This window comes from Hordeum vulgare, chromosome 7H, assembly GCF_904849725.1.
Source record: "Hordeum vulgare subsp. vulgare chromosome 7H, MorexV3_pseudomolecules_assembly, whole genome shotgun sequence".
Taxonomy (NCBI): domain Eukaryota; kingdom Viridiplantae; phylum Streptophyta; class Magnoliopsida; order Poales; family Poaceae; genus Hordeum; species Hordeum vulgare.
Window position 1 is genome coordinate 415,433,383 of NC_058524.1, and position 26,196 is coordinate 415,459,578.

Here is a 26,196-nt window from a genome sequence, read left to right on the forward strand (position 1 = left end):
TGATTAACCCCTCTCGCAAGCATCCGCAACTACGAAAGAAGAATTAAGACAAAGTCTAACCATAGCATTAAACTAGTGGATCCAAATCAGCCCCTTACGAAGCAACGCATAAACTAGGGTTTAAGCTTCTGTCAATCTAGCAACCCATCATCTACTTACTACTTCCCAATGCCTTCCTCTAGGCCAAAATAATGGTGAAGTGTTATGTAGTCGACGTTCACATAACACCACTAGAGGAAAAACAACATACAACACATCAAAATATCGTACGAATACCAAATTCACATGACTACTTATAGCATGACTTATCCCATGTCCTCAGGAACAAAAGTTACTACTCACAAAGCATAATCATATTCATGACCAGAGAGGTAATGAGTAGCATCAAAGGTCTGAACATATAATCTTCCACCAAGTAATCCAACTAGCATCAACTACAAAGAGTAATTAACACTACTAGCAACCTTACAAGTACCAATCGGAGTCGCGAGACGGAGATTGGTTACAAGAGATGAACTAGGGTTTGGAGATGAGATGGTGTTGATGACGATGTTGATGGTGACGAGTCCCCTCCGATGAGAGGAGCGTTGGTGATCACGATGACGACGATTTCCCCCTCCGGGAGGGAAGTTTCCCCGGGAGGATCGTCCTGCCGGAGCTCTAGAATGGTTCTGCTCAAGTTCCGCCTCATGGCGGCGACGAATCCATGAAAAAGCCTCCTCTTGATTTTTTCCAAGACGAAACCCTTCTTGTAGCAAAAGCGGGCAGAGGGCCAGCTGGGTGCCCACAAGGTCCCTAGGCGCGGCCAGGGGGTGGCCGCGCCTAGCAGGCTTATGGCCACCTGCTGGCGCCCCTCTAGCACTTCTTTGACCCAGTATTTTTTATAAATCCCGAAAAAAATCCTCGTTGATTTTTACGGCGTTTGGAGTTGCGCAGAATAGGTATCTCAAACTTGCTCCTTTTTCAGGCCAGAAGTCCAGCTGCCGACATTCTCCCTCTTCAAGTAAACCTTGCAAAATAAGAGAGAAAGGGCATAAGTATTGTACCCTGAAGTGAAATAACAGCCCAAAAAGCGATAAATATCAACATGAAAGCAAGATGCAAAATGGACATATCACCGACGTCATCAGCCTCGACACCTTCGTGGAGCCGGCCAGTCCAGGTGAGCCGTGAGAAAGTCGCTCACTCGTTAGAAAAACATTTATTTGCCTCGGTATGCCGAGTGGTTCTGTAAACACTTAAAACTTCGTTCGGTAATAACCCGAGTGCTTTTGTCCTGCGCGGATAACCTTGATCTGCGTCGGGCATAATTGATGTGCTCGTTTCGACTGATTTTGAGTTTATCTTTGTCGAATGAACTTTTCTTTTTGGGGATGCTCTTGGCATTTGGGCGGGGTTTCGACACTTAGGCGAATCTGGTTCACGACTAAGTCCCCGAGTGAGAGGGTAGCTCTTCACTAGTAGAAGTTTTTTAACTTAGGCAAATCTGGTTCGCGGCTAAGCCCCCAAGTGAGAGGGTAACTCTTCACTCGGAGAAGTTTTTTAACTTAGGTGAATTTGCTTCGCGGCTAAGCCCCCGAGTGAGAGGGTAGCTCTTCACTCGGAGAAGTTTTCTAACTTAGGCGAATCTGGATCGCGGCTAAGCCCCCGAGTGAGAGGATAATCTCTTCACTCGGAGAAGTTTTTTAACTTAGGCGAATCTGGTTCGCGACTAAGTCCCCGAGTGGGAGGGTAGCTCTTCACTCAGAGAAGTTTTTTAACTTAGGCGAATCTGCTTCGCGGCTAAGCCCCCGAGTGAGAGGGTAGCTCTTCACTCGGAGAAGTTTTCTAACTTAGGTGAGTCTAGATCGCGGCTAAGCCCCCGAGTGAGAGGATAACTCTTCACTCGGAGAAGTTTTTCAACTTAGGCGAATCTGGTTCGCGGCTAAGCCCCGAGTGAGAGGGTAGCTTTTCACTCGAGGAAGCTTTTTAACTTAGGCGAATCTGGATCACGGCTAAGCCCCCGAGTGAGAGGGTAGCTCTTCACTCAGAGAAGTTTTTAACTTAGGCGAATCTGATTCGCGACTAAGCCCCCGAGTGAGAGGGTAGCTCTTCACTCGAAGAAGTTTTTTAACTTAGGAGAATATGATTCGCGGCTAAGCCCCCGAGTGAGAGGGTAGCTCTTCACTCGGAGAAGTTTTTTAACTTAGGCGAATCTGACTCGCGGCTAAGCCCCCGAGTGAGAGGGTAGCTCTTCCCTGAGAGAAGTTTTTTAACTTAGGCGAATCTGGTTCGCGGCTAAGCCCCCGAGTGAGAGGGTAGCTCTTCACTCAGAGAAGTTTTTTAACTTAGGCGAATCTGATTTGCGGCTAAGCCCCCCCGAGTGAGAGGGTAGCTCTTCACTCGGAGAAGTGTTTTAACTTAGGCGAATCTGGTTCGCGGCTAAGCCCCCGAGTGAGAGGGTAGCTCTTCACTCGGAGAGGTTTTCTAGACCGGAGTCGATAAACATATTGCGGTAATCAAAACTTCTGGCAAGTAAATTGCTTTAGGGAATCTTGTTCGTTACATCAAAACAGTCGCTAATCAGGCATAAAAATGCTTAAGTAGATCTCCGTTCGATGCTAGCGGCTCGTCGATCCTCTTCTCCAAATTGTAGAGTCTGTATGCTCCGTTGTTCAGCACCTTGGAGACGATGAAGGATCCTTCCCAGGCGGGGGCCAACTTGTGTGGTCTCCACTGATGCACTCGGAGCACCAAATCGCCTGCTTGGAACGTCCGACTCCTGACGTGTCTTGAATGGAACCGCTGCAAGTCTTGTTGGTAGATCGTCGATCGAATCAGGGCCATCTTGCACTCCTCCTCCAAGAGATCAACTCTGTCCTGTCGTGCTTGTTCAGCTTCGGTTTCTGAGAAGAGTTCAACTCGGGGGGAATTGTGAAGCAAATCACTCAGAAGGACAGCTTCTGCTCCATACACGAGAAAGAACGGAGACCGCCCAGTCAACCTGTTCGGGGTCGTTTTGAGTCCCCAGAGCACAGAAGGTAGCTCGGTGACCCAAGCGGGTGCAGCGTGTCCAATTTCTCGCATGAGATGAGATTTTAATCCTTGAAGTATGAGTCCAATCGCCCGTTTAGCCTGGCCGTTTGTTTGAGGGTGAGCAACGGATGCGTAATCCACTCGGGTTCCTTGATTGGAGCAAAAACTCTTGAATTCATCTGAGTCGAAGTTCGATCCATTGTCCGTGATGATGCTTTGTGGAACCCCAAATCTGAAAGTGATTTCTCTGATGAACTTGATTGCAGTACATGCATCTAGCTTTTTGATTGGCTTGGCCTCTATCCACTTGGTGAATTTGTCAACTGCAACTAGCAAATGAGTGAATTCGCCGTGTCCTGTGCGGAAGGGTCCGACCATGTCCAAGCCCCACACGGCAAACAACAATATGAGGGGAATTGTCTTTAGAGCAGATGACGCTTGTGTGATTTGTTGGAGTAGAATTGACAGCCTTCGCAGTGATCTACAAGCTCCTTGGCCATTTCAATCGCACGTGGCCAGAAGAATCCGGCTTGGAATGCTTTGGTAACGATGGCTCTGGAGGATGCATGATGACCACATGTTCCCGAGTGAATTTCCTCCAAAATCAGTCGGCCTTCCTCAGGGGAAATGCACTGCTGAGCTACGTCAGTCACACTTTCCTTATAGAGCTGATATCTCATGACTGTGAAGGCTTTTGACCTACGGACGATCTGTCTAGGTTCGTCTTCATCTTGGGTAGTTCTTGCCTCGGGATATATGCAATATACGACACTGTCCACTCGGGTGTGGCCACTCGAATCTCCATGATCGGATCGACAACTGCTGGGATTTCAACTTCGGTCGGATCAGACGCACTTGTAGGCTGAGGAGGTTCTTCGGTGAACGGATCTTCCTGGATCAAAAGGGTGTGTATGTGCTCCAAACAAACATCACTGGGCAAAATTTTCTGAGTTGATCCGATTTTTGCAAACTCATCAGCAGCTTGATTCTTCAATCGAGGAACGTGATGAAGTTCCAAACCTTGAAACCTTTTCTCAAGCTTTCTTACTGCGTTGCAGTACCCAGTCATGGCAGGATTTCTCACATCCCACTCTTTCATTACTTGATTAACCACTAGATCTGAGTCACCGTATACCATCAAGCGTCGGACACCGAGTGAGATGGTCATACGCAACCCGTAAAGGAGAGCCTCATACTCAGCCTCATTGTTAGAGGAATCAAGGTGAATCTGCAATACGTAACTGAGCTTGTCGCCCTTCGGGGATATAAGAACTACGCCTGCACCAGAACCACTCAGCATCTTCGAGCCGTCAAAGAACATAGTCCAATGTGCCGAGTGAGTAGGGGCTGGTTGTTGTTGCTCCACCCATTCAGCCATGAAATCTGCCAGAGCTTGAGATTTGATGGCTTTCTTGGCTTCGAACTTTATGTCACAATATAATAGTTCCATTGCCCATTTCGCCACTCGGCCCGATGCATCCCGATTGTGAAGGATTTCTGACAATGGGGCATCGCTGACAACATACACCGAGTGGTCTTGAAAATAATGAGCTACCTTCTTTGCAGTCATGTAAATTCCATAGAGAAGCTTTTGATAGTTGGGATATCTCTGCTTGGAAGGAGTCAATACCTCAGAAACATAATACACTGGACGATGAATCTTATAAGCCTTGCCTTCCTCCTCCCGCTCGATTGTCAGTACTGTGCTGACGACTTGATTTGTAGCCGCGATGTATAAGAGGAGTGGCTCTTTGTTGTACGGAGCAGCAAGAATCGGCTGGGTGGATAGCAGAGTCTTTAACTCGAAGAATGCAGCTTCTGCTTCGGGGGTCACTTGAAGGTATCTGACTTCTTCATGAGTCGGTATAATGGTAAGTCTTTCTCTCCGAGTCGAGATATGAATCTGCTTAATGCTGCCAAACATCCTGTAAGCTTCTGGACGTCGCACAGGGTTTTCATTTGGACGATTGCCCCGATCTTTTCGGGGTTAACATCGATTCCTCGTTCGGAAACAAGAAAACCGAGTAATTTGTCGCTGGGGGACTCCGAATGTGCACTTGGCTAGGTTGAGCTTGTTGTCGTACCTTCAAAGGTTGGCGAACATTTCAGCCAAGTCAGTCAACAGGTTGGAACCTTTGCGTGACTTGACTACGATATCGTCCATGTATGCCTCCACGTTCCGACTGGTCTGGTCGAGGAGGCATTTCTGAATCATGCGCATAAAAGTAGCTCCTGCATTTTTAGACCGAATGGCATAGTGATGTAGCAGAAGCACCCAAATAGGGTGATGAAGGTTGTTTCTATTTCATTTGGGCCATATAGACGGATTTGGTGGTCCCTGGAGTAAGCATCTAAAAAAGACAATCGCTCACATCCCGCAGTCGAGTCAACAATCTGATCTATGCGGGGGAGCGGGAAGTGATCTTTCGGGCAGACCCGATTGATATGCTTGAAGTCGATGCACATTCAGGGTGACTTGTCCTTCTTAGGCACCATGACAACATTCGCGAGCCACTCGGAGTGGTAAACCTCGCGAATGAACTTGGCCTCTAGGAGCTTAGGCACTTCCTCGCCGATTGCTTTCCTTTTCTGCGTGGCGGACCGACACAGATGTTCCTTGAGAGGTCGAGCTTTGGGGTTGACCCTCAATCGATGCTCAGCCAGTTCCTTGGGCACACCAGGAATGTCAGCGAGCTTCCATGCAAAGATGTTCCAGTTCTCACAGAGGAACTAGATGAGCTCGGCTTCCTATTTAGGGTCAAGAGTTGTTGAGATGTTGGTCGGGGCAGCGGTGGGATCCGTCGGGTGAATGCTGACTTTCTTGATTTCACCTGCCGACTGGAATGCAGACTCTGAAGCTGGCTTCTTCGAGCGCATCTGTTCGGCGGGGTCTGCTGTCTATCGGTACTCATCGAGCTCCGCCATTGCCAGCTACTGGTCGACGATCCTGGAGCCCTGCTGCAAACATTCTTCTGCCCTCTGCCGATCGCCGATGATGGTGATGACTCCCTTCGGCCCTGGCATCTTCATCTTCAAATAAACGTAACATGGTCAGGCCATGAAACGTACATATGGTGGACGACCAAGTATGGCGTGGTAGGCACTCTGGAAGTCCACCACCTCGAACGTGAGTTTCTCCTTGCGGAAGTTCTTGTCAGAGACGAATACGACGTCTAACGTGATCTGGCCGAGTGACTTGGCCTTCTTCCGTGGGATCACTCCGTGAAACTGCATATTGTTGTCGCTGAGTTTGGACATCGGAATGCCCATCCCCTTGAGAGTGTCGGCGTACATGATGTTCAAACCACTCCCTCCGTCCATCAACACCTTGCAGAGTTGAACTCCTTCTACCACCGGGTCGACAACAAGAGCCTGACGTCCCGGAGTGGGGACATGGGTCGGGTGATCTCACTGGTCGAAGGTGATGGCAGTCTGTGACCACTTGAGATACGTTGGGGCGGAAGGAGCTGCCATGTTGACCTCTCGGTTGACCACTTTCAGTCGACTCTTGCTTTCGACATCAGCAAAGATCATCAGAGTGGCATGGACCTTTGGAAAGGGGTCTTCTTGTTCTTCGTCCTCCTTCTCTTGGTCCTTTTCACTCGACTGATCCTCCCCGAATTTATGGATCAATGGCCTGCACTGTCGAGTGGTATGCTTAGGCACTATGGTGTTGTCTTCTTCATCTATTTTCGTGTGGATTTCACACGGCTGATCAAGGATATCTGGTCCTGACTGCTTCTTGAATTTCTTGGGGGGAATTGGCTCTTGGCCTTTCCCTTGAACTTTCCCGCTCCCAGAGCGGCTGCTTCTTCCGGCTGTGTGCGCTCCACCTTTTGCTTCTGCTTTTGGTTGGAATTGGCATCTCCGTCGACTGCTTTGCCTTTGCCGCCGCAGAGGCGGTCTTCTTCTTCTCCATTGGCATAACGGGTTGCTATCTCCATCATCATGCTCATAGACATATCTCTTGTCCGACTGAACTTCAAGTACAACTCTCGGTACCTCACGCCTGCTTTGAAAGCGCAGACTGCCTGATGCTCGGTGACGTTCTCCACCGTGTGGTGGAGAGTGGTCCAGCGCTGGATGAAATCGCACAAAGACTCACTCGGCTTCTAGATACAATGTTGTAGCTCGGAGAGACCAGCAGGGCGCTTGCAGGTGCCCTTGAAGGTCTTGATGAACACTCGGGCCAAGTCTGCCCAGCAGTATATGCTTGATGGAGCTAGTTGATTCAGCCAAGCACGGGCCAAACCATCCAGCATCACGGGCAAGTGCTTCATTGCGACGTTGTCATTGCCGCCGCCGATCTGAACTGTCACTCGGTAATCATCTAGCCATGTTTCTGGCTTCGATTCTCCGGTGAACTTGCTTATTCCAGCCGCCAAGCTGAAGTTGGGGGGAATATCAACGGAGCAGATTGCTCGGCTGAAACACTCGGGGCCGGAGATGACAGAGTCACTTCCACTCGGACGATCACCGTCGTATCCATCATGATGGGCTCGGCCTCTATCAACTCTCTTCTGAGTGAGATAATCCCTTATATTACGCCTTTGGTCGTGGTCATTGCCCACCGATCGCCTTTCGTCGTTGCGCTAGGGCGCGTACGAACCACTCTGCGGAGGAGAGCGTGAACGATGGGATCCTCGTGATTGAACCGGGGGGAAGCGGATTCCGCCCCTTGTCTTTATGCCGATCTTCTTGGCAATCTCCTCCCGTGCGATGCTGGGGAGAACCTGGGTTGTAAACCGACCGAACTGTGTCTGCTCCGACGGAATTATTGTGCAGTCTGTTGTGAGACTCGGAAACAGCAGAATTCTATTGCTGCGCCGCCTGTAACAGGGCATGGATCTGCTGCACACCTCTTCCCGCTTCTGAATTTGATGGCTGGATGGAGTCTGCAATCCTTGCGGCCACAGCCAAGTTGAGGATGGGTGTGCGGAATACATCGATGTTGTCATGATGAGAACGCCGACCGGACGCTGCAGGGCGCGGATGATGACGTGCACCCGAAGTCTCTCTGGTTTCCCGCTTATCCCGATTTGTCCTTGGCGGGCTCTCATGTGAGTCGGCCATGAAGATCTCTGCCACGGTGCTGCAGCTCTCACACTCGGAAGAAGAGCCAGACGGATCTGACACCGAGTGGGAGGCAGCACACGGAGGTGTAGCAGGTTCGATGGCCGCCACCTGTGGCGAAGATGCTTGACGAGCGAGTGCATGACGCACCCAGCGATGGAGCCGCGAGCGACCAGATCGCTTGTTGCGACGTGCGATGGGGAGCACAGTCGACGGCGGAGTCGATGGTTGACGAAGAAGAACTCTGCAAGAACTAGTGCAGAAGAATGTTGCTCCGCGAACTGGAAGCGCCTCGACGTCGAGAGGCGCCTCCCGAAGCCATGCCGAATCGTCAGCGACGAAAACGAGTGTGCCGAAAACGATCTCGTGACCCAAGCACAAATCGCCGCCGGAAGACAAGGTGAAGGAGAAAAAACGCAAACTTGCCGGAAGTCGCCTAGACACGTGCCCCACGGTGGGCGCCAACTGTCGTGGGTATAAGCCTGACGGTAGATGTGTAGGGTACGAAAGTAGAGGGCAGAGTCCTAGCTATGGCAAGGTTGTATGAGTTCAGGCCCCTCTGCGATGGAGGTAACAACCCTACGTCTCAGTGCTCTGGAGCTTTTGTGTTGAGTGGAATACAGGTGTTACAGAATGCGAACCCTTATGCCACAGAGGAGGGGTGGCTTATATAGAGTGTGTTGCCCCTCATAAGTGTCCAGCCTTCAAGGGTGCAATAAGTGAGATTGAATGCATACGTTACAAGTAACGTATGCCATAAATGACAATAACTACAGTAGTCTAACGTATGACCGTTAGCCTCGCTTAGGTGGCTTCTGGCCTTCTATGTCGACTGGCTTCTGGTATTAACCAAGTGGAATCCAGTCGTCGAGTACAAGATGATCTCCGAGTGATTTTCTACCGAGTGGACAAGAGGATGTCTTAATCCAGTCGGTAGGTATATTTTGACCTTTAAGCTAATAATGATGTGCCCTTGTGTAGGACTTATAGGTCAGGCCAATGACCCTACCCTAGGGCTATAACCCCATCACCGCTTGAGCACAACTTGTGGGCATAATGGTTGGATTCGGGGGAACCTATTTAAGGGGGCCTTCTTCCCCAATGGTCTCTATCTGTTGAGATCGTGTTTGCCCCCCATTGTTGACCTTATTTGAGCTTGCTAACTCTCAGTCCCTCCAATAATTCTTACTAGTTCTTTAGGGCAAAGAGAAAGGACATCTAGATCCACCTTTCCACCAATCACTTTCTTCTCTATGTGACAGAAACCCCTTGGATCTAGATCTTGGAGTTCTTCGTGTTCTTCTTCGTTCTTCCTCTCATTTTATTCCATAGCATTAGTTGTTGTGGAGGGATTTGGGAGAGAAGGACTTGGACACTCCGTGTGCCCTTGCCATTGCATTTGGAGCATCGATTTGAGTTCTCCACGGTGATACGTGGAAGTGATGTTTGAGAAGCTTATTACTCTTGGGTGCTTGGTACCTTAGATCTTGTTCTTCTTGGGTGCTTTGGCGTCCTAGAAGCTTGGCGGTTACCTTGAAGCCATATTTCATTGTGGTGAAGCTTCGTGGTGTTGTTGGAAGCCTCCAATTAAGTAGTGGAGATTTCCCCAACCTTGTTTCTACGGGTTCGGTGACCGCCCTCAAGAGTCCCTTAGTGTAATCGCGGCATCTTGCATTGTGCGAGGGCGTGAGGAGATTACGGTGGCCTTAGTGGCATCTTGGGGAGCATTGTGCCTCCACACCGCTCCAAACGGAGATTGGCATCCGCAAGGGTGTGAACTTCGGGATACATCATCGTCTCCGCATGCCTCGATTATCTCTTACCCGAGCCCTTTACTTATGCACTTTACTTTGTGATAGTCATATTGTTTCTTGTTATATATCTTGCTATCACTTAGTTGTTTATCTTGCTTTGCATAAGTTGTTGGTGCACATAGGTGAGCTTAGTTGTTTTAGGTTTTGTGCTTGACAAATTAAACGTTAGTTTTATTACACATTTGTTCAAGCCTAAACCATAATTATTTTAAATCGCCTATTCCCTCCCCCCTTTAGGCGACATCCACGTCCTTTTACCAAGTCTAAATGGCGCCCTGATGGTTGTATATATGGGGGAATAGAGGAGGAATTTCATGACCCCTTGGAGGAGGGGTCCGAAACCGACCCTAACTCAGTTTCCCCCACGCATACGGACTCTAAAAATAACCTATAATATAGTATTTCGAAATTACATGGGTCTGGCCCAAAAATAAGGTGGTGCGGCACCTATAATAGCCTATGGACGAAATTTATTGCGACGTCTTGAATATTTCGTCCAAGTCTTCAGGCTCTCCTTATGGTGGCTTCAAAGTGCAAAAATCACCAGTGCAAGCTCCATTATTCTTTCCCGCACGTGCACCTTCTTCTCCATGCTTGATCCCGCTCCAACATATATCCTTCTTGTCAATGCTAGGTCCTTTGTTCATAAGTAAAACAAAAGTATCTAACTTAGGCAATATCATATGTTCATGAACATTCGAAGAATTTCCAAGAAACGAAAGTATCTGGTAGTTCAATTGGCGTGCGCGAGCTCTAGTAACTGGTCCAGTATGTATAGCAGCTGGGGCTGTGAGTGTAACGATGGTATTGATGTCCTCATCGGGATGACCCAACACTTGTCACAGTCCAAGAGGGAGGATTTTTAATCTTGTCGTCGTTTGTGGCAAGGTCATGAGTTTGTATTATGTGTTTATGATTTTGTGTTGCCCTTGCCACTCTTCGATGATAATGGTTAAATCTATATTATTTATTGTTGCTATTATGCCTATGTGTGCATTGGGTGGTATGCCTATGTATGCGTTGGGTGTTATGCCTACTGTGTGTTGCTAACCTCATCACTAGAAAAAGTAGAGACCACACCACACTTGGCAGCACATAATCAAAACACCAGCACATTGCGTCTGAGGAACATACTTGCAAGCAAATGTTATGCTTCCGTTGCTACTATCATGTTGTCCGGGACTTTGTGAACAACCAAAGGAAGTACTTAACATGATTTAGAGCTTGTATTTGCTCAACCAAACTCTACAACCACAAATGCAGTAGACCCAAAATCAATGCATGCAACCAATCACACCTTAAAGGAAGCAAGTGTACAAGAGCATTTCTAGCCGAACCCTGAAAATTTAAATCCTCAAACACCTCCTCAAAGCTTAACTCCTCAAATTTGAGGAGTTAAAAGAATGCGAACCTAACCAAACTATCAAACTTAACTCCTCAAACAAACTAGACACTACATGAAAGATCTCTCCCTCTTCTTCTTCCTTCTTTCTTTCTCTTCTTCCATGCGGCCAACGACGACTTAACACAACTAGATGACGTCCATAAGCAAGTTAAGACCTAGGATAGATGATCTGCAGAAGTAATTTGATAGTGGCTCACCGTGCGCGACGTAAGCATGTGACAAAGTATTCTAGAAAGTAGGAAAAGTTTGTTCTCCATAGGGCATTGTCTTGGGGTGCTTCTTCGTGTGAAAGGTTTTTTCCCTCGTCCTTCTCCTAGTGGCGTGACGGCATGGTCCGGAATGCAAGGTTCGTCAGAAGCGGCCGACGGGCACTTTTCTTCGTCTAGGTGAGTTTTTCGTTCCTTCACGCTGCATCACCTCATGACCCTGACCCCTCCCCCCCCCCCCCCCCGAACCCCTCTTGCGTCGCCCCCGTAGGCGACAGGGAGGGAACCCTAGCCCCCGCAGGCCTCCTCCCCTCCTCCCGCTCCCTTCCTCCCCCGCCGCCGCCACAGTGCGCGCCCAGGCAAAGCCCGACCTGCGCCGCCGGCGGCGGGCCTACCCGTCCCCTCGCGTGTGGCGCCGGTGCGGGTCGTTTCCACGGGCCAGGGCGCCGCAATTGATGGGTCACGACGGTTCAGCGGGTCCCTTCCATCGACAGCGATTGATGGCATTCGTGGCGTGTCGGTCTACTTGCTAGTGGGCGTGCCTGCTGCTGTCTGCGCCAGATCTGGCGCTGGAAGCTGTGGGCGGCACGGGGCCGGCGGCCGCTGCGGGTCCGGGACGACGGTGGCGGACGACCATGGTGGTCCGGCGATGCTTGGTGGCGTACGACGACTCTTAGGGGGTCGTCTGCGGCTGCTCGGGCGTGGGCCTCCCATCGCCTTTGGCGACTGTCCATGATCGGATCCATGGGGCTCGGGCCCGAATCTATGGGATGCAGGTGGCTGCAGGGCGGTGGAGGTGGTGCGGCGTGGCTGGGGTGCCGTGTGCGCGCGCGGGGTTGCGTTGGGGCGGCACGGACTCTCGCCCTGTGCAGATGTGGTGCGCGAGGTGCGCGGCTGATCTACGGCCCGGGCCGACGGCTGTGGGGGGTGGCACGGCCTCGCCGGTGGCCTGCCTTTTTTGGCGGTGCCTCCGGTCTTAACAGCGGCGTGGCTCAACAGTGGGGGGTTGCGCGGGTGATGCTTCTGGTGAAAGCCATGTGCTGATTTCGGTCAGCACCGGCGACAACGTGGCCTTCTGGCGTCGGATCCCTCCTTGGAGGTGTCGTTGTGTGATGCATTGGTTTCACGCCTATTCTGTTCATTCTCTAGGCGAAAGCCTTCGATTCAGCTTCTGGATCGGACGACCGCGTCGTCTTTGACATCGTTTTACCATAGTGATGGCGCTGCTTGCCTGAGGTTCGGGATGGTGGTTGGCTAGTCTGAGATGGGTGGTCGTTGGTGGTGGTGCGGCCGGTCTAGGGTTGACGGTGGTGTGTGTCGTGCTCGAGTGCTCCTGGTGCGTCTCTGCTCGGCGGTCCCTGCGGCTACTGCGGCTACTCTGTTGGCACACACGTATCGTGGCGTCGTCTCGGGCTCGCATTACCGTTTGAATGCACCCCCGACACAGATTGTGTTGCGGCGTTGTGCGATCTTGGTTTGTGAGGTGCCGTTGGATTGTGTCGACGATGCAGTGCTACAGCTTATTTTGCTTGGCGATGCCTCTGACTATGTCGTTGGCACACATGTGTCATGGCGTCGTCTCGGCCTTGCGAGGCCTTCGACTGTGCCTTGCAATGCAGGTCACGTGTCGCGGCGTTGTGCAGTCTTGACTTGTGAGGTGTTGTTGGATTGCATCGACGGTGAAGTGTCGTGGTTCGGTCCGGCTGGCCAATGTTGCATGTCTTCTCCTACGGTGCTGTCGCGAGGGTGAACATTCAAAACAAAGATGGAAAAGGGACGGAAATAAGTTTGCCGGATTCTCGTCAGAGTATGTCACTCGAAAGTTGGTGGGGTTGCGGGGTGGTCGCTGGAGCAAGGAAAACGGCAGGGACGACGTTGCCGTGGAGGCGGTCAAGCAAGAGAGAGAGGTGGCCGCGCGAGGAGGGAACCTGCCGAGAACTCCTTTCAGCCGCTCAAAATTAAGAGTCGGCGGAGGGCTAAAATTTTGAGCAGCTCAAGCAAATAGGAGTATTCGGCTACAGAGGCTCTAACGCTGTTCCGTGCCTGCAAGGAGCAGCGCAAGTTGTGAAGGTAACGCACATCGTCGTTTATGATAGATACAACTCAAGAAGTCATGAGCATTTGATGTGAGCGCATCTATGATCGTGCTGGACATCTCAGTTCGGTACGAAGCCCCAACGGAAAGTCATTTCAGTTCAGACCTCGACGTGGACCTGCCGGTGCTCATGCCCTTGGTGTCACCATTGGCGCTGGCCCCGTGTAGCCGCTCGTCGTTGACGACCGCGTCACGGTGGACGCCGACAACCCTGAAGACGACGACTGCCCGTCCCACGGGGCCATCGGGGGAGCGTACGTGGGCACGGGCATCTTGGCCGGCAGCATGGGCGGCTGTTTGGCATCCTTGGACTGCAGCGTGGCCATAGCCGTCCTGATGGACGGCCGCGCGCTCGGGTCCGGGTGCGCGCACCAGAGCCCGACAGCCATCACACGCTCCACCTCCGCTTCGTCGTAGTGGCCGTTCAGCCGCTCGTCGACCGCCTCAAGAACGCCTCCCTGGCCGTACAGGTTCCAGACCCATTCGGTCAGCCGGGAGACGCCCTGCTTGTTAGCGGATGTGCTCATCGGCCTCTTCCCGCATGCCACCTCCAGCAGGACCACGCCGAAGCTGTACACGTCCGACTCAGAGCTTGCGCGGCCGGTGATCAGGCACTGGGGGTCCATGTAGCCCGGCGTACCGGAAACTATGGTCATCGTCTGCATCCCGACGGAGTGGTCGATGAGCCTCGCGAGCCCGAAGTCGCCTAGCTTGGCGCAGAAGGACTCATCCAGCATCACGTTGCTGGGCTTGATGTCCCGGTGCACCACGCATTGCTCCCATTCCTCATGGAGGTAGAGCAGCGCAGAGCCAAGCTCGAGGACTATCTTCATCCTGTTGCAATGGACATCCGTTCATGAGCTCCAAGAGATGCCAAATTCACGTTAAGATGAACACCGTGCAACTAAGACGTTACCTCATCGCCCATGTCAAGAAGGTGCCCTTGCCGTGGAGATGGATGTCGAGGCTACGGTTGGGCATGAGCTCGTAAACCAGCAGGAGCTCATCATGGTTGTGGCACCAGCCGACAAGCTGCACCAGATTCCGGTGGCGCAGCCGGCTGATCACGTTGATCTCCGACATGTACTCCTTCCTCCCTTGCATGGATGACTCCTTGGAGAATCGCTTTATGGCCACGTCGAGGCCAAGCTCTCTCAGGTGGCCTCTGTACACCGCACCGAAGCCACCTTGCCCGAGCTTCTCCTCCGCTGCAAAGTTCCTTGTCGCGTTGGTGAGTTGCCGATACGGGAACCTCCTTGCCCCCGTCCCGAACTCCATCTCCATGATCATCTCGTCTTCCGAGTCCATTTCCTCCTTTGCCTCCCTCTTCTTCTTGTTATGACGACGACGTAGCAAGATGGCTGACATGGAGAAGAACACCACCAGGAACAGCGATGCCCCAGCAACGGCTCCCGCTACGACTCCGGAACTGGAAGTTCTCGAGGAGGGTGGTGGTAGTACCGGCGGCGCTACTACTGTTGCTGTCTTGCCCTGCAACGATGAGTTGAAGTGCCAAGAAAGCAATTGATGCAGCTCAAAGGATTTGCCCGTCGACGCCGAGAAGCCAACGGCAACCAGCTCCGGCAATGCGCTCTTGAGATCAACCTTGGAGCTAAGGCTGTAACTCGGGCCATGGTCATCACCAAGCCATAGTGTCACAGACATGATACTTGAAATGTTGTCATACTGGATTGCGGCAGTCATGTTTCCAATGAGGCTGAAGTTCGGCAAGGGCAATGTTTTCACCGATTTTAACGAGTTGATGTTGATGCCAACGTGGTGTTGGGATCTGATACCTCGGTCTCATTGGAGGTGTCGAATTCCACCGCCACGAACCGGTTGTCACCGGGCGCCATAGTGCCATCTTTTTGGTTCGTGAGACCGAGGTTGTAGTAACCTGCTGACCCAGTCGGTAAGCTCGACGGGTAGCTGGCAAGGAAGAAAGCCATGCCAGCCCCCCTGGTGCTGTTGAACTTGGGCTTGATGATGAAGGAGAAAGTGGTGGTGAAGCTGGCCACCTCCCCTGTGTGCCCATCCCAGAGCAACATTGGCTGGGCATTGTATGATGCCCGCCCCTGGCTCTTACGGACATCCCAGTTGTTGGCGCTAATGTCGATGTGCCCGACACTGAAGGAAGCGTTGCCTTCTATCCTGATGGCCTTCTGGTCATCCGAGCCAAAAGTCGGGTAGTCGAAGGACAAGGACACAGCAAGAGGAGGCAGGAAGCAAGCGAAGGAGAAGAAGATGAAGAAAGCATATGTGGCTGTTGCTGTGATCTTGGCCATCACCGGTGCCGGAGCACACTACTGGTAGACTAGTTGGCAAATGCAAGAACTGGAAGATAGCACGTAAAGATAAGAGAATGCATCAGCTCACTTCTTAAGTAGTACCGCCTCCTTGCTTCTCCAATTGGGGAAATTTGGACGGATTATTGATTCGATGTGAGGGGACAGGTAGGCCGGCAAAGTAACAGGTAACTATATAGGACAAACATAAGCCAGCCAAACAGAAAATAATATACCTGATGCAGTCTGCTAACTTAACTAATCATAATCACTGGATAATAATGGCAAGCCGGCCGAAAAAATAACCTGGTCCGTCAGCATGAGATTTTTATTTTTAGGAAAATAACAAAGAGTCAGGTGGCCGCGTGATCAGGATGAAGAAGAGACTTCACCATTTGTCTTCATGAAGAACGAAACTCATGTTCAGATTAGGCACGAGATAACAGTTGATACAGAGAAAAGGACATTTCAGCCACCAGGAAACCCTACTAGTTAAAGAACGCACCCGAACACCGAGTCACCAACCAAAGTTCAGTATCTCTGCAGCCATGGACTCACCAAGCCGGGCATCTAACAGGGAAACAAGATCCATCCTGAGTGCTGTTCCTAGTAGGATGCCCACCTCTTCAGCCTTCGTCACCGAGGAAGAGCAAAGTCTAATCCGTTGTATCAAAACAAAACAACAAAGCTCAATGAGAGGAGAAGAAGAAAAAGAGAAGGCTCCTTACTGAATATCAGAAAGCAAAATGAAGAACAACAAATAAACAAAAGGAATTGTAAAAAATGATCACCGCTGTAGGATTTTGACCTGGGCTTTTCAATTTGTAGGAGTTTTTGTCTTTGTAGGAACGGCACACATAAGATGAATTTAAAACACCCAAATGACCCGCCAATATACACGCAAGACTGGAAAACGACAAACAACGTAATGCCACCCAGTGTTAAAATTCAAGGTGTCCACAAAACAAACATTACGTCAAGGACCTGCGGTAACTCTGTTATTGCATAGATTGAAATTAAACGATAGTTGTGAACGAGTCACCAACAGATTAGGTTGCAACTTTTTCAATAAAATTCGATTAATGTACACTGACATATCATATTCTTCAGAGAAGAAAGAAAATATCTTGAAAATGACACAGGAGCAAGTGATCCATGCTCTTCAACATTACACTCCTAGCCATTATCAGATGCGCTTGATCAAACCTACCAGGATGATTACCAAAACAGAAATGAGAATGTAAGTAAACAACAAGTGTGAAATTAATGTATTATATACTGAAAGTTACTTCCTCTATTCTTTTTTAAATGATGTAACATACTTTCACTTTTCACAGTTCTGAGACACATTTTTGTTCATTATACAGCATATACATTAGTATAAGTTATAAGATTATTGAAAACTTTAAGAAACTAGTGATATAGTTTTCATATAGTCAAACTGAATAGCTTTAAATATGCCGAGGATGAATTTTGGAAACTGACTCCTCGGATTAGAAAACACCATTAACGAAGAAGAAAAATGGGCACAATAATTCTGGAACCTTGTCATCTCCAAGATACAATGAAAATCTGTGCATATCTAGTTAAAACCCTTATGCAAGAAGAAGCACAACTAGACAATAAACAGATATACATATCCAGCTAAAGGCAACATACCGAGAAATTTATCATTTGCTCTTACTTGCTAACAAACAATAGTGCTTAGCTTGCCAAGTACATAAACATAACATATACAGGCATAGAGACAGAAATATTCACATCTTATTTATAATTTACCATGGATAAGCATGGGAATGCTCTTCAAGGCTAACTGGAATCCATAAAGCAGCCCCATACATGAACTGATAAATCCATCAGCTTTACACACGATCGCACCAATGCAATGAACTAATGATAGATCTTATGCGCACACGCTAAAACAAATTGCGCAGAAATATCATATCCTAGAACTTAACACATCTCAACTGACTAGTCCCTCCGTAAACAAAGCATTGCAATTCCAGCATTACATAGTAGAAAATCCTCAATACAAGCACGACTAATCAAACTAGCACGACTTAACATTCAATTGTAACAGAAATACAAGGAACTGGATGCAGGGGGTTGTCTTCACCTTGGGAGAGGTAGCTCCAGCAGGAGGAGTCGGCGGCGATGCACGACCGTAGCCGCGCGCCAGCCACCGCGCTGTGGAGCGGCATAAGCGACTCCGCGCCCGCCAGCATCTTCACCGCGGACCTGAGAGAAGGAGCAGCAGGATTGGAAAACTCTCGGGTTTAGCGGTGAGACGACACAAGGGTTGAGGATTTCAGGAATGACCTGCGGAGGCGAGGAGCGGCGGCAACGGGAGACCTCGTCGCCGGGAACGGGCTCGCGATCCGGGACTTGGACCGGAGCGCAGCCGACCTGGCCGCGGCGGCGGCGGAGCGGCAGAAAGACGCCATCGTGGTCGTTTCCTGCGATGGAGGAAAAGCGGAAAAATGTGTGAGAAAATGGTGTGTGGGCTACTAATAGTTAAGCCGGGCCGGGCAGGCACTTGAATGGACTCGAAGAAACCTAAACTGGGCCCAAACAATGGTGCAACTAACCCAGGGCCGTTTTAGAAGATATTAGGCCGCCTTGTCCGTTTCGTTTGTTTTTGTGTAATGTCTCATCCATCTTTAAGAAAAAAAAACATTGAGTATCATATTGGACGTCTCTCAGTGTCATGGAGAGTAAATTTTTTTTTAAAGAAAAGGGTTACCCCTGTCCCATTTTGATAGTCAGCCTGCACGTGTAACACACGTATTACCATGTACTCCATTTTTTTACTCAAAAAGTGTATTTTTTATTGTTCGTCCTAGGAAGAAAATATATCAACAAAAGTGAAGAGGAGCTTTGGCGCAGTGGTAAGGCTGCTGTCTTGTGACTATGAGGTCACGGATTCAAGTTCTAAAAACAGCCTCTTGCAGAAATGTAGAAAAAAGCTGCGTACAATAGACACAAATTATTCGGACCCTTTCCCAAACCCTACGCAAGCGGGAGCTATATGCATCGGGTTGTCCTTTTTAAAATGAACAAAAGTATAAGCAAGACTATGTAGTTGTTTAACAATCGTGGAAATAACCATAACTTCATCTACTAATAAAAGCACGAGAGGGCAGATCCAAATCACAATCTCAGCCGTCTAATCATCTCTACTAATAAAAGCACGAGAGGGCAGATCCAAATCACAATCTCAGCCGTCTAATCATTTAATCAACGGCCTAATTATGTTGTTAACGAAACTTCGTCGCTAACGAAAACTCCTCGTCGCTAACAAAAACTCCCGATCGATCGCTGTTGAGGCATAATTTATGCGTAAGTAATTTTGGTGATTGATGACAGTACCGTACAGGACTAATCGTGTGTGTCAAGGTTTCAGGCAACATTCGTCAACGGCACAAGACGACACGACTCCTCTCTTCGGGAACGGAAGCACGGCGCTATCCTAGATTCTCTTCATTTGAGTCATAGGAAAGCCGTACTATTAAGAGGGGATCCGTAGTGGAAAGGTTTGGGTGGAATCTATCTTAGCACACGCACACCTCTATTTTCTCCCTTTCCTTTTTCCTTGGAGTGGCCCTCGCCTGTTTGTTCTTTGCGTCTCGGCAAAATGGTCCCCAGCGGTAGTACCGCTGGTCCCAGCGGTAGTACCGCTGGACGGCCAGCGGTAGTACCGCTGCAGCCAGCGGTAGTACCGCTGGCTGGCGGTAGTACCGCCCCTGTGCAGCGGTAGTACCGTTGGCCAGCGGTAGTACCGCCCCTGGTCAACGGTAGTACCGCTCCAGGTGCCCTGTTCCACCTGCCTAGCGGTAGTTCGTGGACGGACCCTTTTGCGAAGACTTTCTCGGCGGTTGTAGTGTTTATACACTACCAAGGGCCAGCGGTAGTACCGCTGCTCCAGCGGTAGTACCGCTGGAAGCCCCAGCGGTAGTACCGCTGCATGCAGCGGTAGTACCGCCAGACAGCGGTAGTACCGCTCCTTACCAGCGGTAGTACCGCTGGATCTCGGGCAGAGAGTGGGAAAACGGTCTGAATTTTCCCCCCACTATATAAAGGGTTCTTCTAGCTGCGGAACCCTATCTCTTACCTCTCTAAGCTCCATTGTTGCTCCACAAGCTTAAAAGTGCCCGATCTCTCTCCCTAGCCAATCAAACTTGTTGATTCTTTAGGGATTGGTTGAGAAGGCCTAGATTCACACTTCCACCGAGAGAAAAGTTGATTCCCCCACCTATCCCTTGCGGATCTTGTTACTCTTGGGTGTTTGAGCATCCTAGACGGTTGAGGTCACCTCGAAGCCATATTCCATTGTGGTGAAGCTTCGTGGTCTTGTTGGGAGCCTCCAAGCTTTGTGTGGAGTTGCCCCAACCTTGTTTGTAAAGGTTCGGTCGCCGCCTTCAAGGGCACCTATAGTGGAATCGCGGTACCTTGCATCGTGAGAGGTCGTGAGGAGAATACGGTGGCCTTAGTGGCTTTTTGGGGAGCATTGTGCCTCCACACCGCTCCAACGGAGACGTACTTCCTGTCAAAGGGAAGGAACTTCGGTAACACATCCTCGTCTCCATCGGTTCCACTTGTGGTTATCTCTATCCTTTACTTTGTGTTTGCTTTCGCGTGTGACTATATCTTAGTAGTCTTAATAGCTCTCGTTGTTAGCTTCTATAGGGTTCACCTCATTGTCATATTATTTGTGAACTCGTATAGTGTTTACCTTAACTTGCTAAGATTAATTAAAAAGTGGTCGTTGTCTATTCACCCCCCCCCCCCTCTAGCCAACCATATCGATCCTTTCAATTGGTATCAGAGCCAGGTCTCTTTATTAAGGGTCTAACCACCCGAAGAGTATGGAAGGCGAAGAGGAAGTGAACCATGGGCAACCCGAGGGCATGGACTTGACTTCGGTCACAAGGGACGACTTGAATACGGCTATGGCAGCCCTCAAGACGTCCTTGACGAGCGAAGTCAAAACCATGCTTAAGGAATTAATTGATGGTCTTAGAAGTTCACCCGAACCGGCTTTAGTGGTTAAACCCACCATTTCCGATTCGGAGGCCAACTCCTCTAAGGAAGCGGCTAAAGGTATGCAAACTGCTTCACCTCACGAAAAGGATGGGAGTGGAACACATGCCTCTGTTCCACCTCCCATGACTTATGGAGGACCCGTTCTCGCACCTCGTCTTAATCCTGTTGGTCCTCCTCCTAAACTTGTGAAAGGTGACTTTGCTAACTGGGTATTTTCTATTAAGTCTCATTTGAATCACAGCTCAACAAACTTGTGGAGAATTATCGAGCAAGGATATTACCCCCATGACCCAAGCAACCTCACTCCAAGAGAAGATGCAGACAATCAATATAATCACTCTGCGCTGTTTATCCTTCAGTCTGCTGTGCCACCTGAAGATCTTCCCCACTTACGTCCCTTCACATTGGCCAAGGATTGTTGGGAGCATATTATGGTGTTGTATAAGGGAAGCTCAAGTATTCAACGATCCAACTATGAAGTGATACTTGATCAGGCCGATGAGTTTGTGATGAAGGAAGAAGAGGACCCTCGTGATCTCTATCGGAGGGTGACTGCTATTGCCGTGGCACTAAAGGATCATGGAAGTAAGGATGTGGATGACACTTGGGTCAAACGCAAGTTCCTCAAAGCCATCATGCCTTTCAACAAAGCCATGTCATCTGTCATTCGTCAGCGGCCAGACTTTCACTCTTTGTCTTCCAGTGAAGTGTTGGATGAGTTCATTGCAATGTCAATCATGAACGAAACTGCCGACAATGCACTTGCTCGTGTCCGATCAAAAACCGCTTCACCCAAACTTGCGTTGAAAGCAAGAGTAATGCTTGAAGAAGAAGAAGAAGATGAGGAAGAGGAGAGCTGCCCGGAAGACACAAAGTATGCCTATCATGAGCACATGGCTCTTGCATCAAGGCAATTCTGGGGAAATAAAAGGAACTCAAGACCAACCTTCAACAAGAACAACTCAAGTGGTTTCAAACCCAAACAACGAGTAAGGACATGCTATAACTATGGCAACGTGAGTCACTTCGTGGCAGAATGTCCATATGAGAAGAGAGAAGACAATGGAGGCAAGCTCATTCGCAAAGACAGAACCAAATCATTTCCAATCAAGAACAACTTTGTGAAGAAACCTCACCCAAAAGGAATGGTGGCCCTGGAGGAGTATCCTTCTGATGATGATGATGATGATGATACAGTGGCAACGGCAACTGTTGCTATAGCCACTACCCCTTCCCAGAAGGTGTCTCTTTTCAACGCCCCCAACGAGAACCACATCACCAAGTGCCTCATGGCAAAAGGTACCAATCAGGTAACTTCTATCATTAAGACCAACATTACTTCTACTCCTTCATTGTTAAATTGTGTAGAAGATAGTGATGTTGGAGAACTTAATGAACATGATCTTGATAAGTTTCTATGCACTATTAAGGGAGAAACCAAGAAGCATTTTGTTGCTCTCTTGGAACAATTGGGTGAGGCCACTGACCTTATTGAGTCTCATGAGGAGACCATCTCCGAGCTTCATGGACATAGTCGTGACTATGCCGATGAAATTGCCGAATTATCTAGTACTCTTGAAGAAGAGCGCACTCTTCGTTTGGCTCTTGAGGAGTCATATAACGATGACTGCACTAAAATGCAAAAGAAACTGGATCATGATGTTGTTCTTACTCGCATGCTTAAATCTGAAAAGTATGCTCTTGAGGTTGGCCGTGACAGACTCAAAGAAGAGTTTGACATACTTGACAAGGCCCACAAAGCCTTGAAAAGTGCTCATTTCACTCTGAAAGAGTCTCATGATCAACTCCAAGCAAAGCTTACCAAGGAGATCTCTACTTGTCCTCCCTTTGTGCTAATTGATAATACTTGTGCAACTAACCCTTGTTGTGAGCATGTTCATCTTGTGGAAGAAAATGCCAAGTTAAAGGAGAAACTTGAGAAGGGCCTTGTGTCATGCAGACAAGGTGAGAAGAGTCTGAACGATCTCTTGAGCACTCAAAAGGGTGTTGTAGGAAAGGAAGGAATTGGACTTACCTCCAAGTCAAAAGGTAAAAGAAAGAACAAGAACAAACGATCTCTCACCCTCATGGACATCTTTGTCAAGGAGGGTGAGGGTACTCAGAAGGTGAACAGGAACGAGGTGGACTATGGGAACCTCAAGAAGGGCAAAGCCGCTCCTACTAACACAGCCGGCAAACTCAATTCCTCTTATGTGTTATGTTGTGCTAGTGATGGGCATGTTTATGCCAGATTTATTGGTTCCTACGATGAAGATATTGAATGGGCTATCTGGGTTCCTAAGACCCTTGTCTCTAACATGAAAGGACCCATTAAAAAATGGGTACCTAAAACCAAGCCTTGATCTATTGCAGGAGTTTGCTTCCGGTGGGGTGTCATGGTTGCTCGATAGTGGAGCAACAAATCATATGACCGGAAGCAAGGACTTAGTGGTGGATGTGCACCCTTCTCCATCTATGCCCACCCATGTCCAATTCGCTGATGCATCCTCATCAAAGGTATTGGGATTTGGTAAGGTGGTCGTCTCTCAAGATTTGTCTATTGAGAAGGTCATGCTTGTTGAGTCTCTTGCCTACAATTTACTTTCCGTTCGTCAACTTGCAATCATGGGTTTTTCCACATTCTTTAATCTTGACACTGTGGTCCTCCTAAGGAGCAAGACTCTTAAAGTAGCCTATGTTGGACATGTCGAAAATGGTCTCTATGTGGTAAACTTTTCAAAGCGACCCACTAAGACTGCGACATGTCTAATGGCTAAAGTTGACGTGGGCTGGCTCTGGCATCGCCGTTTAGCTCATGTCAATATGAGGTCTTTGCAAAGTCTTCTGACAGGGGACCATGTTCGTGGACTAACAAATGTGAGCTTTGCTAAAGATCGTGTTTGCAGTGCTTGCATTGAAGGAAAAATTCATGAAACTGCTCATCGTCCATCAACTCTTATCTACACTAAGAGGCCATTGGAACTTCTTCACATGGATCTGTTTGGTCCTCCAACATTTGATAGTCTTGGAGGCAGAAAGTATTGCTTAGTAATTGTTGATGACTACTCAAGATATACCTGGGTATATTTCTTCAAAAGGAAGAGTGAAACTCAACAAACGGTTATCAACTTTGCCAATGAAGCGCAACGTCAACATGAAGCAAAGATCTTGATGATTAGGAGTGACAACGGCACCGAGTTCAAGAACTACACCCTAGATGAGTTTCTAGGTGATGAGGGGATAAAGCACCAATATTCTGCACCATACACCCCTCAGCAAAACGGCGTGGCAGAAAGGAAGAACCGGACCTTGATAGACGCGGCAAGAACAATGATGGCAGAATTCAAATCTCCATACAACTTCTGGGCAGAAGCCATCAACACAGCATGTCATGCGTCAAATCGGCTCTACATCCGCAAAGGCTTGAACAAGACTCCGTATGAGATTCTAACTGGAAACAAACCCAATCTCAAGTACTTCCGGGTATTCGGGTGTAAGTGTTTCATTCTCAAAAAGGGGGCTCGGTTAGCTAAATTTGATTCTAGAGCACATGAGGGTATCTTTGTTGGTTATGCTACAAACTCTCATGCTTACCGTGTCCTCAACAAGTCCACCGGACTAATTGAGGAGACGTGTAATGTAGAGTTTGACGAAAATAATGGCTCCCAAGTGGAGCAAAGTGGTCTTTGTGATATAGGTGATGAAATTCCTCCCGAAGCCATAAGAAGAATGGGGATTGGTCAAATACTCCCCATTGAGGAACCCCTTGTGGCCGAAGGAGAAGGACAATGCTCTACGCAAGTGGAGCCATCACCCCCACAAACCCCACACGCTTCCGATGAACAAAGAGAAGACTCTCAACAAGTTGATCAAGCTCTCGGTCAAGATCACTTGCCTAACAATGGTGATGTGCCCCATGATATTCAAGCACTACCCCAAGACCCCGAACCTACTCATGATCAAGATCAAGTGCAACCCCGAGATCTAGAACAAGTAGAAGCACAAGATCAAGATCATGAGCAACCACTAATACAAGATCAAACTCGTGAACCTGCTCAAGTCGAAGGACAAGATGATCAGGAGACTGTCTCACAATTCCCGTCTGGAGCTCCAACAACCGGCTCAAGACGCAAGGGCAAACAGAAGCAACAAGTCGATGCTCCCCCGTTATCTAATGAAGAACTCTTGGAGCGCCGAGCAGCCAAGCATGCGAACAAGCTGAGAGTCAAGTCACATCTTATGAAGAATGTCCTTGGCAGCTTAAAAAAGGGAGTATCCACTCGTCAACAGCTTTGGAATTATTGTGAGCATCACGCGTTTGTCTCGTATTGTGAACCTCAACAGGTACAGGAAGCGCTCGATGATGAGGATTGGCTTATGGCCATGCACGAAGAACTTAACAACTTCGAGCGCAACCAAGTCTGGGATTTAGTGCCTCGGCCAACGGAGGAACATAATGTCATCGGGACCAAATGGATATTCAAGAACAAGCAAGATGCAAATGGAATTGTGATTCGAAACAAAGCAAGATTGGTGGCTCAAGGCTACTCCCAAGTCGAGGGTATCGACTACGGTGAAACCTTTGCCCCTGTCGCTCGTCTAGAATCTATTCGCATGCTACTTGCTTTTGCTTCTCATCATAACTTCAAATTACAGCAAATGGATGTGAAAAGTGCATTTCTTAATGGTCCTTTAAATGAGTTGGTATATGTCAAACAACCCCCGGGATTCGAACATCCCAAGCTCCCAAATCATGTGTACAAACTCAATAAGGCACTCTATGGTCTTAAACAAGCCCCACGCGCGTGGTATGAGTACCTTACTGAGTTGTTACAAGATCGTGGGTTTGAAATTGGGAAGATTGATCCCACTCTCTTTACTAAGAGGGTTAAAGGGGATTTATTCATATGCCAACTATATGTTGATGATATTATCTTTGGCTCTCCTAACACTTCATTCAATGAAGAATTTGCCGCGCTAATGACTGAGAAGTTTGAGATGTCCATGATGGGAGAGTTGAAGTTTTTCCTCGGATTCGAGATTAAGCAAGGTCTAGAAGGGACATTCATCAAACAAGCCAAGTACACTCAAGACATGCTCAAACGGTTCGAGCTCGAAGATGTCAAACCGGTCAAGTTTCCCATGCCAACCAGATGCAAGCTTGACAGTGATCCCAATGGTAAAGCAGTGGATCAAAAGGTATACCGCTCCATGATTGGATCCCTCCTTTACCTTTGTGCATCTAGACCGGATATTATGT

At 48.8% G+C, this 26,196-nt stretch overlaps 1 protein-coding gene and 1 pseudogene across 2 annotated transcripts; both read right to left on the reverse strand.

The window, feature by feature from the left end:
• Positions 1 to 13,563: 13,563 nt before the first annotated feature.
• LOC123411023 lies at positions 13,564 to 16,099 on the reverse strand (annotated as a pseudogene).
• A 90-nt stretch (positions 16,100 to 16,189) lies between these two features.
• LOC123411024 (protein NONRESPONDING TO OXYLIPINS 2, mitochondrial-like) lies at positions 16,190 to 18,393 on the reverse strand. Of its 2 annotated transcripts, none has more exons than XM_045103938.1 (3): positions 18,213 to 18,393; positions 18,010 to 18,131; positions 16,190 to 16,549 (listed from the first exon to the last, which is right to left on the reverse strand). In XM_045103938.1, the coding sequence occupies exons 1-3, from the start codon at positions 18,335 to 18,337 to the stop codon at positions 16,530 to 16,532; spliced, it is 267 nt and encodes an 88-aa protein (XP_044959873.1). In that variant the 5' UTR covers positions 18,338 to 18,393; the 3' UTR covers positions 16,190 to 16,529. The 2 variants fall into 2 exon arrangements, with proteins under 2 accessions (XP_044959873.1, XP_044959874.1); XM_045103939.1 differs by lacking the exon at positions 16,190 to 16,549 and adding an exon at positions 16,879 to 17,099.
• Between the last annotated feature and the right edge of the window lie 7,803 nt (positions 18,394 to 26,196).

Coding starts and splice junctions, on each gene's coding strand:
- LOC123411024 (XM_045103938.1), bottom strand. CDS start 18,337: ATGGCGTCTTTCTGCCGCTCCGCCGCCGCCGCGGCCAGGTCGGCTGCG. Junction 18,132..18,212: donor GCCGCTCCTCGCCTCCGCAG/GTCATTCCTGAA, acceptor TCCTTCTCTCAG/GTCCGCGGTGAAGATGCTGG. Junction 16,550..18,009: donor CTGGAGCTACCTCTCCCAAG/GTGAAGACAACC, acceptor ACAACGGATTAG/ACTTTGCTCTTCCTCGGTGA.